This window comes from Pipistrellus kuhlii, unplaced genomic scaffold, assembly GCF_014108245.1.
Source record: "Pipistrellus kuhlii isolate mPipKuh1 unplaced genomic scaffold, mPipKuh1.p scaffold_m20_p_1, whole genome shotgun sequence".
Classification (NCBI taxonomy): Eukaryota; Metazoa; Chordata; class Mammalia; order Chiroptera; family Vespertilionidae; genus Pipistrellus; species Pipistrellus kuhlii.
In genome coordinates, this window is record NW_023425404.1 from 50,089,731 (window position 1) to 50,106,320 (window position 16,590).

General features: G+C 34.2%; 1 protein-coding gene across 5 annotated transcripts in view; it reads right to left on the minus strand.

Moving 5' to 3' along the window:
• The window catches only part of GOLM2 (golgi membrane protein 2), an 82,946-nt gene that overhangs the window by 20,802 nt on the left and 45,554 nt on the right, over window positions 1–16,590 (minus strand). For 2 of the 5 annotated variants that reach the window (XM_045583153.1, XM_045583158.1), the window contains exons 7-8: window positions 10,748–10,846; window positions 9,369–9,479 (exon numbers count right to left, since the gene is read on the minus strand). In XM_045583153.1, the coding sequence (XP_045439109.1) occupies window positions 9,369–9,479; window positions 10,748–10,846 (210 nt within the window). Of the gene's footprint in view, window positions 1–8,224; window positions 8,845–9,308; window positions 9,480–10,747; window positions 10,847–16,590 lie in introns of those variants that run through there. The other 3 variants (XM_036443724.2, XM_036443732.2, XM_036443744.2) reach the window with 2 other exon arrangements.

The window sequence follows — 16,590 nt, forward strand, 5'->3', positions numbered from 1 at the left end:
GCGGAAACCGGTTTGGCTCAGTGGATAGAGTGTCGGCCTGTGGACTAAAAGGTCCCAGGTTCGATTCAGATCAAGGGCATGTACCTTGGTTGCGGGCATATCCCTGATGGAGGGTGTGCAGGAGGCAGCTGATAGATGACTCTCTCATCTATGTTTTTAACTCTCTATCCCTCTCTCTTCCTCTCTGTAAAAAGACAATAAAATACCCATGCTAGCATAGAATAAAAGGCTCTTTTGTTTTTTTGTATCAGGGGGAAAAAATGAATAAAATATATATATTTTAAAAATGACAAATTGAATATATAGCACAACGAAGTGAAAAGAGTCAATGAATGATTCCATAATCCTAGCCTGGAAACTAAAAATAATAGTGCCTACACCCAATATGTAATAATTGGAAATGTAAATGTTAGTATAAGTATGCTGAGCTTAGGGTTACAGTAAGACCCAAATGAAAATACCTTATACAATAGATTCATATATGGAGCTAACTAGACTCTAGGTGTGAAGTAAGGGCTAGATGTGTATATTTAAGACACATAAATGTAAAGATAATAGGTTAAACAATGAGAACATAATTTCTCCTTGGAAATAAATATTTAAAGAAAACAGCTATAAGTCAAAGGTATGATCTTGGAGAATAACTATATTTATCGGGTCTAGTAATAATTAATGTCGTTTTTAAACATTCGTTTAAAATCTTGCTTGGCATTGACTTGTATTGACATAACCTTCAAACACATGGTATCTACAGAATGTGTGAAGTGCAATTAACAAGTTTTGCTTGAAAAAGTTTGTGTTTGGTTTGGTTTTTGTTGCAAAACTAGGGCTAAGAAGATGGCGGATGAAGAGCATATTCGGCACTGCATGCTTTACGAGTTCCAATTAGGAAGAAAAGCAAGTGAGGCTGCAAAAAACATCTGTAGTGCTCTTGGTCAAGATGCAGTTAGCGCCAGAAAATGCCAGCGTTGGTTTGAGAAATTTCGCGAGGGAAATTTTTCGTTAGATGACAAGAGTGGTCGAGGCTGTGTGTCCAATTTTGATCAAGAAGCTTTTCAAGCTCTTTTGGTGCAAAATCCTCAAATTACCCAACAAGAGCTTGCGACAACTTTAAATTGTTCACAAAAAACAATTTCCAATCAATTGCGTGCACTTGGCAAGGTCCAAAAGTTTGGAAAATGGGTTCCTCATGAGTTGACTGACAACAACTGTAATCAAAGAGTCACAATTTGCAGTTCGCTCCTCTCTTGTCAAAACCATTTGCCGTTTTTAGAGCAAATTGTTACCGGAGATGAAAAATGGGTGCTGTATGTTAATTTGAAAAGGCGACCTCAATGGTTGGACAAAAATGAGGCTCCGCAGCCCACGCCAAAACCTGACTTGCATGCGAAAAAAGTGATGTTGTGTGTTTGGTGGAATTTTAAAGGAATTCTTCATTATGAACTTTTACCATCTAACCAAACCATTACAAGTGCAGTGTATAGTGCCCAATTGGAAAGATTAGCCCAAGCTTTAAGAGAAAAAGAACCTGCGCTGATTAATCGGAAGGGCGTAATTCTTCACCACGATAACGCACGACCGCATACTGCAAGAATCACTGCTGAAAAACTGCGCCAGTTGGAATGGGAAGTTCTCCCCCAACCTGCATATTCTCCTGATATTGCCCCTTCCAATTACCATTTGTTTCGTTCTTTGCAAAACTTTCTTCTTGGAAAAAAATTTAATAATGAAGAATGCCTCAAAAATGCATTGACCGAATTTTTTGCATCAAAATCACAAGAATTTTACAACAGAGGGATTAAAATGCTTCCTGAGCGTTGGGCACAAGTAGTAGAAAACAACGGCAACTATATTGTTGATTAAATTTTGTTGTATTGTTTAAATAAATTCGATTTTAAAAAAAAAGCATTAGAAAACGACATTAATTATTACTAGACCTAATAAGAAAGGAAAAAGGAAGTAATGAGGGTAAAGTTACCACATGATGGTATAAATCTGTGATGTGTTTCAACAGGAATTACATATTAGACTATCTCTGAAGCATTTTACCTATTTATTTTAAAATATATTTCAGAGAGGAGGGGAGAGGGAAAGAGACAGAAACTTTGATGAGAGACTGATTGGCTGCCTCCCACATTCCCCACACTAGGGATCAAGTCTGCAACTGGGCATGTGCCCTGACTGGGAATCAAACCATGACTTTCTAGTTCATAGTCTGATGTCAACCACTGAGTCACGCTGTCTTGGGCCATTTTACCTACTTAAAGATTTTAAATTCAGTTCTGTCTCTCAATAACACAATGTTAAGCTGCCCAACTAGAGGATCAATATAGTAATTATATTTAGTTTGGGTAGCTTTCCTTATATTGTAGCAGAATTCAGTTGTGAACTTGAGTATTATTTTTCCCCCTGGTGGCTGGCTGTAAATGATTAACTTAGAGACTATCAGTAACAAGATAGCTTCATCCAACAGTTTAAACATTAAAATAAAAAAAAAGCAACGTACACACTAGCAATTCAAAGCCTTCAGGCAGTATCAAGTTGGAAAAACAAGTCATAAGAGATTGTTGCTACACGTCAGCTCACTTTAAACAACACAACAGAACTTCATATAAAATGACAAATATCCTTTAAAACACCTTAAATATCAGATTGTGAATTTCAGGAATTAAATATTAGACCATCTCTGAAGCATTATTAAAGGACAATGTAGGAAATTAAAGGACAATGACAGATAACTAGAACATTTCTCAATCATAAAAGGGCATTTCAGTCAAGAGAACTAAATAGTATATTGCAATTCTCTACTACAGTCAAAGCAAGATAAATTACATACTTTTTTGCTTCATTAGCTCAAGATTCATGAATGGGTTTCAATTTCTCAACTATTCTATTAAAAAGAGGTTTGTATTTTTTCATGTCATTATTTTAATATATTAACACTTTTATAAACAATATGAATCAATCTGACTTCATTATAACTCTAGAGAGGAAAAAGAAAGGAAATTTTACTCTTAAAGGAGGCAACCTCTTTTTCTAGCCTTTATATACTGGTACTGTCTACTTGTCCATTCATTTGGCAATGAACATATTCAACCAAGTCCTGCATTATTAAATTTAACACCTACATTTTGATCATCCCTGAGGGTCCATGACATGTGAAAAGTTAATCTGTTGAGACATGAGTTAGAGTCATGAGTGCTGGGAGGGGGAGGGGGTGTACAAACTGACAGAAATGTTACTGCAGGCATTTCTCACAAAAACACTATATAGGGAAAACTACTGACGGGCCTTTGAACTGTTTATTTTTATTTCATTAACGGGAACATTTTTGGGGGCAAAAAGACCATACTTATTTTGCATCTCAGGGTATAGGACCTCCATGTACCAGGCACAGGAAGAAATTTGTTAACTGATTGGACTTATGGAAGGTAAAGAGAAACAGAGAAAATGAAAGAAGCATGGTAGCTAATAAATTATGGCTAATCTATCTGAACAATTCGACCATCTTCCACTCCCAATGCAGAGAGGTTGAGCTTCTCTTTCTACTTCTTCATATAATCCACAGTTGTCTTTTTGTTATTTTCCCCCCCTCTTAAGACTAATTCTATGGAGGGACAAAAGAAGGGAAAGAAAGCACACAATTTGATTGCTTCAGGTCAAATACTTTTCTTCTTGCCTATCCCTTTTATCTTACACCACACTTATTGCACTAAGCCTTAGCATTAGCATAGAGTAAAGCAGTGTTTTTCAACCTTTTTTGGGCAAAGGCACACTTGTTTCATGAAAAAAATCACGAGGCACACCACCATTAGAAAATGTTAAAAAATTTAACTGTGTGCCTATATTGACTATATATAAAGTAATTCTCTTGAATAGGAATCAAATAAACACAAAGAAAGTATTTTATAATTACTTTATTATGAAATATTGAGTAAACAAAATAGTGAAAAATTATAAAATTCTTGTCTTGTCTGCACCTATGGCACACCAGGCAACATCTCGCGGCACACTAGTGTGCCGCGCAACAGCGGTTGAAAAACGCTGGAGTAAAGGGCCTGAGATGGAAAGTAATTTGCTAATTTTTGGAGAAGTAATACCAGGCACATATTTCATATGTATGACAACTACATTAACCTTATTACATTAAATACTCAGACACTGCACTTCAGTATTCAAATATTCTTTAACATTCAAGGCTATAATGTACTGAACAAATTTGTATGTGCTAAGCTTGACTGACTGCCTTTCTGAATCGATATAAAAAAAATGTCTTCTCAAGACAATATTGTAGTACACTGAAGAATAGAACCAACCATTTCTTCAAATATTTTGCAAAAATCTTTCTTTTTAATGTAGCACTATGACTTATATTTTATAAAAGTTTAACATTTTTCTATTTTTTATTAAATGTTTTCAGACATACAGAGAAGTATGGAGAATATAACACTCATATTCTTATAATTGAGAGCTTTATCAAAATTTAATTTTGCTATATTTGTTTCAGAACTTTCAAATTAAACATTACAGATACAATTAAAGTTCTGTCGGTACCTCTTTTTAGTATTCTCCTCCTATCCCGAAGGTAACCTCTATCTTAAATAGGGCGTTAAGCATGCCCATGAAGATTTATGTATTGATCGACAGGCTTCTGAACTTTGAATATATGATATCTGGTCAGGAAAGAGTTAATTCAGCATGCCTGGGTTGCTCAAACCCTGCACATTTCAAAGAAAAGCTTGTCTTCAAAATTGGCCCTTAACTGGATCCTGACAGATAACTGAGTACTTATACCTGATAGGTGACTTTATAAGACTAAGGCCTTTATCCTAACAAACTGATTTATGGTGAATATTTGTTTTTGCTAGGTGGAGAATGGAGGGCTATAGTCTGAGGAACAGAGCCCAGTCATTTGGGCACTACATGACTACATGGGGGTACTACATAACTGACACCCAATAAAAACCCTGGACACCAAGGATCAAATGAACTTCTCTGGTTGGCAACATTGAACATGTGTTGTCACAAATCTTTACTGGGAAAATCAAACACATTTCCATGCAACTCCACTGGAATTCCTGGAAGCTTGTGTCTGCTTTCTCCTGGACCTTGCCCATGAGTCTTTTCTATTTGCTGATTTTAATCTGTGTCCTTTTACTATACTAAACTATAACTGTGAGTATACCTACTCTTTTGGGTCCTATGAGCCCTTCTACTGAATCATTAAACCTGAGTGTGATCTTGTGACCCCCAACACAGCATCATCTTGTATCTATTCTGCAACATGTTTTATTCCTTCCACACTACTTTTGAGATGTATTCATATTGTCAAATGTGGCTTTATTCATTTTTTTCTTTATTGATTAAGGTATTACATATGTGTCCTTATTGCCCCATATATATTGATGCAGAAAAAGCATTTGATAAAATCCCATACCCTTTCTTGATAAAAACTCTCAGCAAGGCTAGAACAGAAGGATCATACTTCAACGTAATAAAAGCCATATATGACAAACCCACAGCCAACATCATACTCAATGGGCAAAAGCTAAAACCATTTCTCCTAAGAACAGGAACAAGACAGGGAAGTCCACTCTCCCCACTCCTGTTCGACACAGTACTGGAAGTACTAACAATTGCGATCAAACAAGAAGAAATAAAAGGCATCCAAACTTGAAAAGAAGAAGTAAAACTGTCCTTATTCGCAGATGATATGATATTGTACATAGAAAACCCCAAAGATTCCATCACAAAACTATTAGACTTAATAAATGAATTCGGCAATGTAGCAGGATACAAAATTATCACCCAGAAGTCTATGGCTTTTCTATACACCAATAATGAACTCACAAAAAGAGAAATTAAAAAAGGACACTATCAAAGTGAAAAGACAACCCACAGAACGGGCAAAAATATTTGCAAATCATATATCTAATGAGGGTCTTTTATCCAGAATGTATAAAGAACACTTAAAACTGAACAAAGACAAACAACCCAATTTAAAAATGAGTAAAGGACTTGAAGAGACATTTCTCCAAAGAGGCTATACAAATGGCAAACAAGTATATAAAAAAGATTCTCAATGTCATTAGTCATTGGGAAAATGAAAATTATAGTGCAATACCAGTTCAAACCCACTAGGCTGGCAATAAATAAAAAAATAAAAAAAGGAAAACATTGAGTGTTGACAAAATGTGGAGAAATGAAAATGTTCATGCATTGCTGATGGGATTCTAAAATGGTGCAGCTGCTGTGGAAAATAGTTTGGCAGGTTTTATATAGGTAAACATAGAATTAGTATATGACCTAGCAATTCCACATTTAGGTCAGGTATTTACTTAAAAAAACTGAAAACACGTGTGCAAAAAAACTTGTAAAGGAATGTTCATAGCAGCAGTAGCACTACTTACAACAGCCAAAAAGTAGAAACAATTCAAATGTCTATCAATGGATGAACAATAAATAAAATGTATTCGTATAGTAATATTTGCACTGACTACTATTCAGCCATAAAAAAAAAATAAAAAAAACACACACACACACAAAACATGGCTGAAACTTGAAAACAGTATGCTAAGTGAAAAAAGCTATACACAAAATCTACCTACTATATGATTCCCTAAATATGAAATATCCAGAACAGGTGAATTAACAGAGTCAGGAAGCAGATTAGAAAGTTGCCACAAATTACTGGTAAGAGAGCATGGGAAGTGTTTATTGGGTAGAGGTTTCTTTCAGGGTGATGAAAATGTTCTGGAACTAGACAGCTGTGATGATTGTACAACATTGAGAATGTACTGAGTGTCACTGAATCAAACACTTTGGTGGATTTTATAACAATTTAAAAATTATTTTTAATTAAAAAAACTTTTGCATGACAAAAGAGAATAAAGTATCATATCAAGAAAGGCAATTGAAGTGGAAAACAATAGTAAAGGCAAATTATAAAAAGTCAGAATCTGAATTATTTATAAAGATTCGATACAAAGATATAGGATCAATTTCCAAAGATACCATGCTAAGTGGTCAAAAGTGAGGCACAGTTACATACCCAGAAATAATTACAATAAAATTCCTCACAAAAATGAATAGGTTGCTAGAAAGTAAATGCTTACCAAAACATCTTTAAGGAACATATTCTAAATATCTTATAAAAGCGTTAAAAAGCAAATGTGGTCAAGCCATACTGAAATAAATTTAAATATGTCCACTGACACTGTGAAACTGTTCTAGAAAACAATCTGACAATATGTAACAGGAGCTAGAAAGCTGGTCAAGTACTTTGAACTAGTAATTTCAGTTTTGGGACTATACTTTTAAAGGAACACCCAAAGTAGGAGAAGCATTAAGTACTTTGAAAAAATATATTCATAGTTATTACAACCTGAGAGAATACAAAAAATATAAATAAGCAATAAAATAGAGCTAAATGAAAACTACTATTATTGCCTAAACACAACAGGATATATGTATATGTGTGTGAGTATACAAATACATTTAAGATGACAACTATGTAACTATTTAATAGGTTAAAATTATGTATGAAATAATGTCAAAGTAAATCACAAAATAGTGCTCACCTTGATTTTAACTCTCACAATAATATTTGTACTGAAATATATACAATGAAAAGAATTTGGAGTGTTTTTTAAAAATATATTTTTCTTTTTTTAATTTATTTATTAAATTATTATCTGTGTACATATCTTACCATTGCCCCCCTCCCTCCCATACATGCCCTCCCTCCCCAGAGTTTAAATATATTTTTCTTGATTTCAGAGAGGAAGGGAGAGGGAGAGAGAGAGAGAAAAACATCAATGATGAGAGAGAATCATTGATCAGCTCCCTCCTGCACGCCCCTACTGGAGATTGAGCCCACAACCTGGGCATGTGCCCTGTCAGGAATATGAACCGTGACCCCTTGGTTCATAGTTTGAGGCTCAACTACTGAGCCACAACAGCTGAGCAAAAGTTTAGACTCCTTTAAAAATAAGTTGTACAGAGTGATCTTTTCTGGCAATTACTTTCCAATCACATTCTTTGCCCAAAGATTGGTAAAAACAAACAAAGGAAAATAAAAAAAATGTATGGAATAAAGTATAAGTTTTTAAAAAAATCTTAAGTAATCAAATCAGATATTTCATTTAGTTATACCCTTATTCTAAACCTCTTTTTGTTGAGATAAAAGCTTTGAGGCAATATCCCAACAAAATTTTGAGGAAATATTTTTTCACTGTATTTAAAATATTAGCCACATTCTTATAAATAAAAATGTTTTTCATATATTACTTTAGTCAAGATAGCCAAATATGCTTTTAAGTAACAAGGAAGAAAAGTCAACTTGAATGTATGAAAACTATATGTTGATACAGATGCTGAAATATGAATAACTATCATAGACCAATAAAAATATCTTGAGTAGATTTTAAAAATGTAACACCTTGCAGTTCTCATTTTACAAGCAATCGTGTACAAATCGCTGCATAAACACTACTCTGAACATAGAAGCCATCATAAAAAGCTAATAAAGGCAAATTGGAGCTTTTAGACATTCTATCTGTTCAGAAGTTGAAGGGAAAAAACCTTGAAATCAGCAGAGGAAATAAAAAAAAAGTGTAGTTTAAGGGAACTGTCTCATATGGTTTAAAGTATTACATAAGTTTCCTTTTCCCCTCATTGACCTCTCTTAAATTCTCTTTACTACGAGAATTTTTTGTGATATTGTCCTTTTATCAAAATCAATAACTCTGAAACAATTAAGCAGTGATACTTTATTACATAGTACTATGAATTTATTCATTTTCTTTTACTTCTTTCCTAAGACCTAAATGAAGTAAATTGCAACTGGAGGGAATGAAAAAGAAAGCAGTACTGAAACATTCACTATGGCAGTCTCCCGGGCAGTCTCCCCCAGAATTTATTTTTCAAAATTATTTATATTCTGTTCCTTATAATCAAAGTTTTGACTCACTAGCCTAGTAAAATATATCTTTTCTCACTTCTCCAAAAAAATTTTAGTCATAAGAACTAATAGCATTTAAAAAAAATGAACTCACCTGAAATTTATTATTGAACACTGGTGAATGAGCAGCTTTTAAAACTCTTCTTTAAGATCTCTCTCTATTTAAAACCTGCTTTACTTTTAAATTTTACCACCATTATACTTTCTGTTTATATGTGTATAGCTTTACTATATAGTCATTATTGTAGTTAGAGATTATAGTAATAAAGACCTTAATTGAGCCTTGTAAGTAAAAATTGTATTTAAAGAAATCTTTCAGCATAATATTTATTAACTCAATTCTTACTTTGCTTTAACTTATGGAAATCACCGGCTCTATCCTTGGTATCCTGCTTTAGTATATCACCTTGAATTCTGGGTTCACTCTCCAAGTTTGGGCCTGGAATTAAACGCTGAAGAAGATTGGGAGGATTCTGTTTTGAAGTTCCAGGGTTTCCATTATGATTTACATGAGAATCTACGATAGAAAAACATCAAGTTAAAGTCATTATTTTATAGGAGAATTTCACAAGATCTGCTTTAGAAAAGCTAAGGCACATTGTAGTCTGACATTGGGTAGTTAGGTAGCCTTTTTTTTCTTCTTTTCTTTTCTTAAGATTGATTATAATTCCTTCAACCAAATCTTACAACCAATGTAATTCTAGCTATGTGAACTTTGCTAATCAGTCTCCATGTGAACCTCCAATACTGATTATAAAACCTATTCACCAAAGAAATATATAATAGAAATTGAAAAATTAAAATGACAGTGATAAAGGGTGGATGACTCTTTCCCCCCTCCAAACTATTTATTGTCAGAAATCTCCAAAATCCAGTAAGGCTTTTAAAAGTTTCAAACTCTAAGTCATTTTCATTTATAGTAGTTATTCTTTAAAAAAAAAAAAAAAAAAAAAAAAAAAAAAATATATATATATATATATATATATATATATATATATATATATATATATATTTCATTGATTTTTTACAGAGAAAAAAGGAGAGAGATAGAGAGTTAGAAACATCAATGAGTCATCAATCAGCTGCCTCTTGCATGCCCTCTACTGGGGATGTGCCCGCAACCAAGGTACATGCCCTTGACCAGAATCGAACCTGGGACCCTTCAGTCCGCAGGCTGACACTCTATCCACTGAGCCAAACCGGTTTTGGCTATAGTAGTTATTCCTGACTATTAATTGTTGATTTATTTCTTATTAGTATTGTCCTGGATATAACCTTTCTTTCCCCCACTCCTTTTTTCCCCTCACCAAAGCCCTGATTTAGATCCTTATAATTAACTTTAATCATATCAATTCTCATTTTAGGAGAACATTTTTGTAAAATCAAATAGGTATTCAGAAAACAAAAACATTCATAAGAACAGAGTAGAAATTTTAAAATAGGTAAATCTAGTAATTTATAGAAGGATTCTGTGAGATAATTTTGAACACATTTTGAAGAAGGTAAATATGTACACACAGAACAACAGAGATCAAAGGGAAAATATATTCCAGAGTGGCAAAACAAATAATTCTTCTGCTTTTAGGAATCTATTAGATAACATGCATTTTAAATGATCATTTCCCTAGCTTTTATCAGTCATTTGAAAATATATAACATTAGCTAGAAAAAAATTACTTCACTATGCTGTTAAGTGATAGGTTTTATTCACTAGGTAATAATACATGAAATTAGTTTTCAAGTAAATTAGTTTTCAAGTAAAATTTTAAGAATAAGACTTCATACCTGGAACCATATTAGGGGAGAGAGGTTGTCCAGTTGGACGATGGGAGATTGCTTGATGACTACCATATTGAGAAATAGAAATTGGGGGTTTCTTTAAAACTAAAAGAAAAAATAGATCCATATTATTCTCATTGACTTTATGATTTCTAAAAACCAACCACCATAAATTTATATTGCACTAATCACATGATGCTTATCCTAATTTTGTAATTCTTATAGTTGGCATATAATTAATTTGTGGCTACTAATTCATACATTGTACCACCCATCACAAATTTTGGTTATCAATAAATCTGACCAGAATAAAAGACAATAGGAACTCTATCTTATTCTCCACTATATTCCCAACATTTAGAATAGTGCCTGGCATATAAGAGGAGCTCAATTAGAGCTGATGAATGAGTAAGTAAAAAAATCTCTTCAGATATAGTGATACCTTTATATATAGATAGCATTAATAAAGCTTGACATTTATAGATTAGGCAAAGCAATAAAAATGTTATTTCAAGTTGCTCATATTTAAATAAAAACTAAATATTAATAATATAACAAGTTAAGAATTATTTTTTGAAGGGGAAAATTTTAAGTTGTACCAAGGGCTTACTAACAAAGATGTACATACTTATAGTAGGGACTTTATTCTCCCTTATGAAATGAAGGCAACAGGGAAAGAGAGCATTCACTACCACTAATTACACTATATGCTTGCGCAGCGTAACATGATACAAAAGAAGAGAGCAAAAAAACTATAGATAAGAAAAAGATATAAAGAAAAAAATAGAAAAGTCCATCTATAGGATATGGTTAGTGGCACATTTTATTTTTCTAAGACTTTGGTGTAGCAGAGACAATGCTGTGTGATCATATTTCATTGTATTTTTTCTCAAAACAGAGGAAGACCAGCTTTCCGTTTGGTGAGGGACCATAGGACTGGGTTTTGACCATGAGAATGTGGGTGACACTTCCAAGTATGGTATTAAATCTGTGCAAATCATTTACAATATAACTTCCTTTGTGCTACAACTCTGCAGGCTACGTATGAAGACAGGGACTTGAAATAATGAAAGGGGACAATACTTGAAGGAGAATTGCAAAGACAGTCAGTCATCTAACCTACAGCAAATGTTATATGAACAATAAATAAACCTTTATAGTTCTAAGTTACAGCAATTGGGGGATTGTAAATTAATATACCACAGCCTAGTCTATCCTAACTAGTATACATGGGTTTGTTTGTTTTCTAAATATTTTTCATTGAATTGTTTGAATATTTTTCCTTTGATTTTTAGGGAGAGTAGAAGAAAGGGAAAGGCAGAGAAACACATCGATGTGAGAAAAACATATTGATTGGTTGCCTCCTTCACAAGTCCTGATCAGGGCCCAGGCCAATGAAGAGCCTGCAACCAAGGTATGTGCCCTTGACCAGAATTGAACCTGGTTTGACTCAATGGTCCTAGCAAACTTGCAACCCAGTGCAGACAGCTCCAAAGCCCCCAAGCTCCAAGCAGGGAGGAGAGGACTGTGGTTCTCGCTGTAGCTCCTGCAGGGTGGCCTCAGACAGTAGCTGAACTGCACCCCATTGGAGATCCAGAAGCCAGTGTACCTAGTGGTCAGTGTGAGACACCAGATTTCAACTTCTCATATCCATAAGTGACAAATTCAGGAGGCGGACTCAGTGAGCACCAAAGCACCACTGAAATAAGGCCTGCACCATAAGCGTGTCTCTAGCACAGCAGTTATTCCATTATAGACACAGCGAATCCTCATAGCCAATTGGCCTAGAGGTCAATTTCTCCCAGTGTACCAACAGCAATCAAGGCTTAACTACACCAAGACTTTGCACTCAGCCCACAAAGGGGTGTACCAAGAGTGACCACCTCGGGTGATTGGGGAAGCTGAGCTACTGACCCCTAAGGTCACCTACCACACAAAGCCACTCCATCAACACAGAGAGGCAACCAAAATGCACAGACACGGAAGCATGTCACGAATGGGAGAGATGGAGGAAAGTAAACTACTGGATGACAGAGTTCAAAAACACATTTATAAGGTTACTCAAGAATCTTCTAAAAGCTGCTGAGAAACTTAAAGAGACCTTCAAGGACCTTAATGAGAATACAAAAAAAAGAAAAAAAAGAAAAAAAAAAGAAAAGGGCCAGTCAGAAATTAAGCATACACTGTCTGAAATAAAAAATACTCAGAAACTCAACTGTCGATCAATCTACGCCAAGAGTCAAACCAAAGATCTGGAATATGAGGAAGCAAAAAACACCCAACTAGAGAGGCAGAAAGAAAGAAGAATCCAAAAGTGTGAGGATAGTGTAAGAAACCTCTGGGACAGCCTTAACCATACCAACATCTGGATTTTTGGGGTGCCAGAAGAAGAGAGAGTGAGCAGGATATTGAAGGCCTATTGGAAGAAATAATGACAGAAAACTTTCCCTACCTGGTGAAAGAAATAGACTTACAAGTTCAGGAAGCCCCCAGAACCCCTAACAAGAGGAACCCAAAGAGGACCACACCAAGACACATCAAATTAAAATGCCAAGTGCAAAAGACAGAGAGAATCTTACAAGTAGCAAGAGAAAAACAGTTGTTAGTTACCTACAAGGGAGTACCCATACGACTGTCAGCTGATTTCTCAACAGAACTATGCAGGCCAGAAAGGAGTGGCAAGAAATATTCAAAGTGATGAATAGCCAGAACCTACAACCAAGATTACTCTACCCAGCAAAGTTATCATTCAGAATTGAAGGTCAGATAAAGAGCTTCACAGACAAGAAAAAGCTAAAGGAGTTCATCACCACCAATCCAGGATTACATGAAATGCTGAATGGTATTCTTTTTTTCTTTTTTTTTCTTTTTTTTAATATACAGGGTATTTTATTGATTTTTTTACAGAGAGGAAGAGAAAGGGATAGAGAGTTAGAAACATCGATGAGAGAGAAACATCAATCAGCTGCCTCTTGCACAACTCCTACTGGGTATGTGCCCGCAACCAAGGTACATGACCTTGACCAGAATCGAACCTGGGACCTTTCAGTCCGCAGGCCAACACTCTATCCACTGAGCCAAACCGGTTTCAGCTGAATGGTATTCTTTAAGAAGAGGAAGAAGAAGAAAAAGGTAAAGGTAAAAATTATGAACAACAAAAAGACATCAAATACTTACCAACAAGTAAATCTAAAAATCAATTAAATAAAAACCCTGAAGAACAGAATGTACTGGTGAATATAATAGAATCAGAGACATAGAAAGGGAGTGGACTGACAATTCTCAGAGGGAAGAGATTGGACAAAAATCTTACACCTATGGATGAAGACAGTGGCGGGGGGTAAGGGCATCTGATGGGGTGGGGAATCAGGTGGAGGGAGCTATCTGGGGGGGAAAAAGAGGAACACCTGTAATAATCTGAACAATAAAGATTTATTATTAAAAAAAATAAGTACAAATTGGGGGGTGAGGGCTTATGTAGGGAGGTGAGGTGGCTGGGGAGAGGTCAATGGGGGGAAAAGGAGACACATGTAATACTTTGAACAATAAAGAATTTAATTAATTAATTAATTAATTAATTAAAATTTAAAAAAAGAAGTAGAAATTGGTAGAGAATAGTCACCAGGATATATAGTATTTATAGAAAATATAGTCAATAATATTGTAATAACTATGTATGGTGTCAGATGGGTACTAGATTTACCAGGGTGATCACTTCATAAGCTAAATAAATGTCTAATCACTAATTGTACACCTGAAACTAATATAATCTTATATGTCAACTGTAATTAAAAAATAAAAAATTATTTGAAAAAAATGATAAGTCATCCTAGCCAGTGTGACTCAGTGGACAGAGAGTCGGCCTATGAACTGAAGGGATCTGGGTTCAATTTCAGTCAAGGGCACATGCCTGGTTTGCAGGTTCGATCCCCAGCAGGGGGCATGCAGGAGGCAACCTATCAATGATTCTCTCTCATCATTGATGTTTCTATCTCTTGCTCTCCCTTCCCTCTGAAATCAATAAAAATATATATTTTTAAAAAATTACCATTCAGCCAAAACTAGTATGGCTCAGTGGAGCGTAGGCCTGCAGACTGAAGGGTCTCAGGTTCAATTCTGGTCAAGGGCATGAACCTTGGTTGCGAGCACATCACCAGTAGGGGTTGTGCAAGAGGCAGCTGATCGACGATTCTCTCTCTTCAACGTTTCTAACTCTTTACCCCTCTCTCTTCCTTTCTATAAAAAATCGGTAATAAATAAATAAATAAATAAATAAAATTAAAAAAATAAAATTAAAAAAAAGATATATATATATATATATATATATATATATATATATATATATATATATATTTTTTTTTTTAAATTACCATTCAAACCGAAGGAAAAAAAGCATAAGTTGAAGAGGCAGAACAATCATCAGAGAATATGGTGAAAATGTTAAAATTATCAGACGGGATTTAAAATGAACTATGATTATATGTTAAAGACTCTAATAGATAAATAGATAGTAGATAAGAATAGATGGACAATATAAGTAGAAAGATAGAAACTCTATGGGGAAAAAAATACTAGAGGTAAAAAACAGTAACAAAAATGAAGAATGTTTTGATGGGCTTCTTAGTAGACTGGTCATAACTGTGGGAAGACGCTCTGAGATAGAGGATGTATCAATAGACTCCTCAGAAACAACAACAAAAAGCATAGAACAAAGATTGAGGGGAAAAGACAGAACAGAGTATCAAGGAGACTACAAAAGGTATAAAGCATGTGTAATATGTACATACAAGAAAGATAAGCAGGAGAAAAAGAACAAAAGAAATAGTTTAAATAATAATGACTGAGAATTTCCCCAAATTAATGTCAGACACCAAGCCACAGATCCAAGAAGCTGATAGAACAAGCAGGATAAATACTAAAAAACAAAAAACAACTACATCATAGCATATAATTTTCAAATTACAGAAAATCAAATATAAAGAAAATTAAGGAGCACATATCAGGTTTTCTTTGAGCCTATGCCTACTGGATTTAAATCCTTTAACATCTCATTATTTTATTTATTTAAAAGAAAGAGAGAAAAACTAATCCTGAGAAAGATCTCTAATATGCCATGACAGCATAGTCAGATGGTTTTGGCATTAATGTTAGATTTACACAAAATATATACTTTTAGTGTTTTTCCCAGCTAAACTATAATGCTACAAACATTATATGAGTCAATATGGAAAATTCATATTGTGAAAATCAGGCTTGAATTTGTTGGCATCTAATTAAAAATAGTATTATTTATCCCTTTTGATTATAATAAACGGATTTGTGTGCTTTTTAAAAAAAAGTAAGCAAAAGAAGCAAGATAAAAATTTTTGCTCTGCTGAAGCTATTCATGTATAGAAGATATTTGAAAATCACTTTCTAATAGGGACAATATACCTAAAAAATGGTCAAGATAAAATCTTTATGATCTCTTGCATTCCCATTTCATTTTACCGTAACTCTGGCATTTCCTGGCAGCCAGGTAGTAAATTATGATAGTGGACCAGTGAGAAAATAAGTGGAGATATTACACATTGAAGGAAGTAATGAAAAAAAATTTAACTTGAAAACTATATAGAAATGGACAACAGAAGTTAAAATTATATATTTACATGTAAATATATTTTTGTAGATATATGACATAAAAAATAAATGCATGCAAGCAGGTAAGCAATATTTGACTATATATCTGAATAGAGTGCTTCTATATACTAGAAACCTGCAGTTTGTCCTTAGCAAAACTTTGGGTGCAACCTAAAAAATAAATAAGGGCAATATAAAATAGATTAATCTAAAACTCAGTAAGTCTAGGA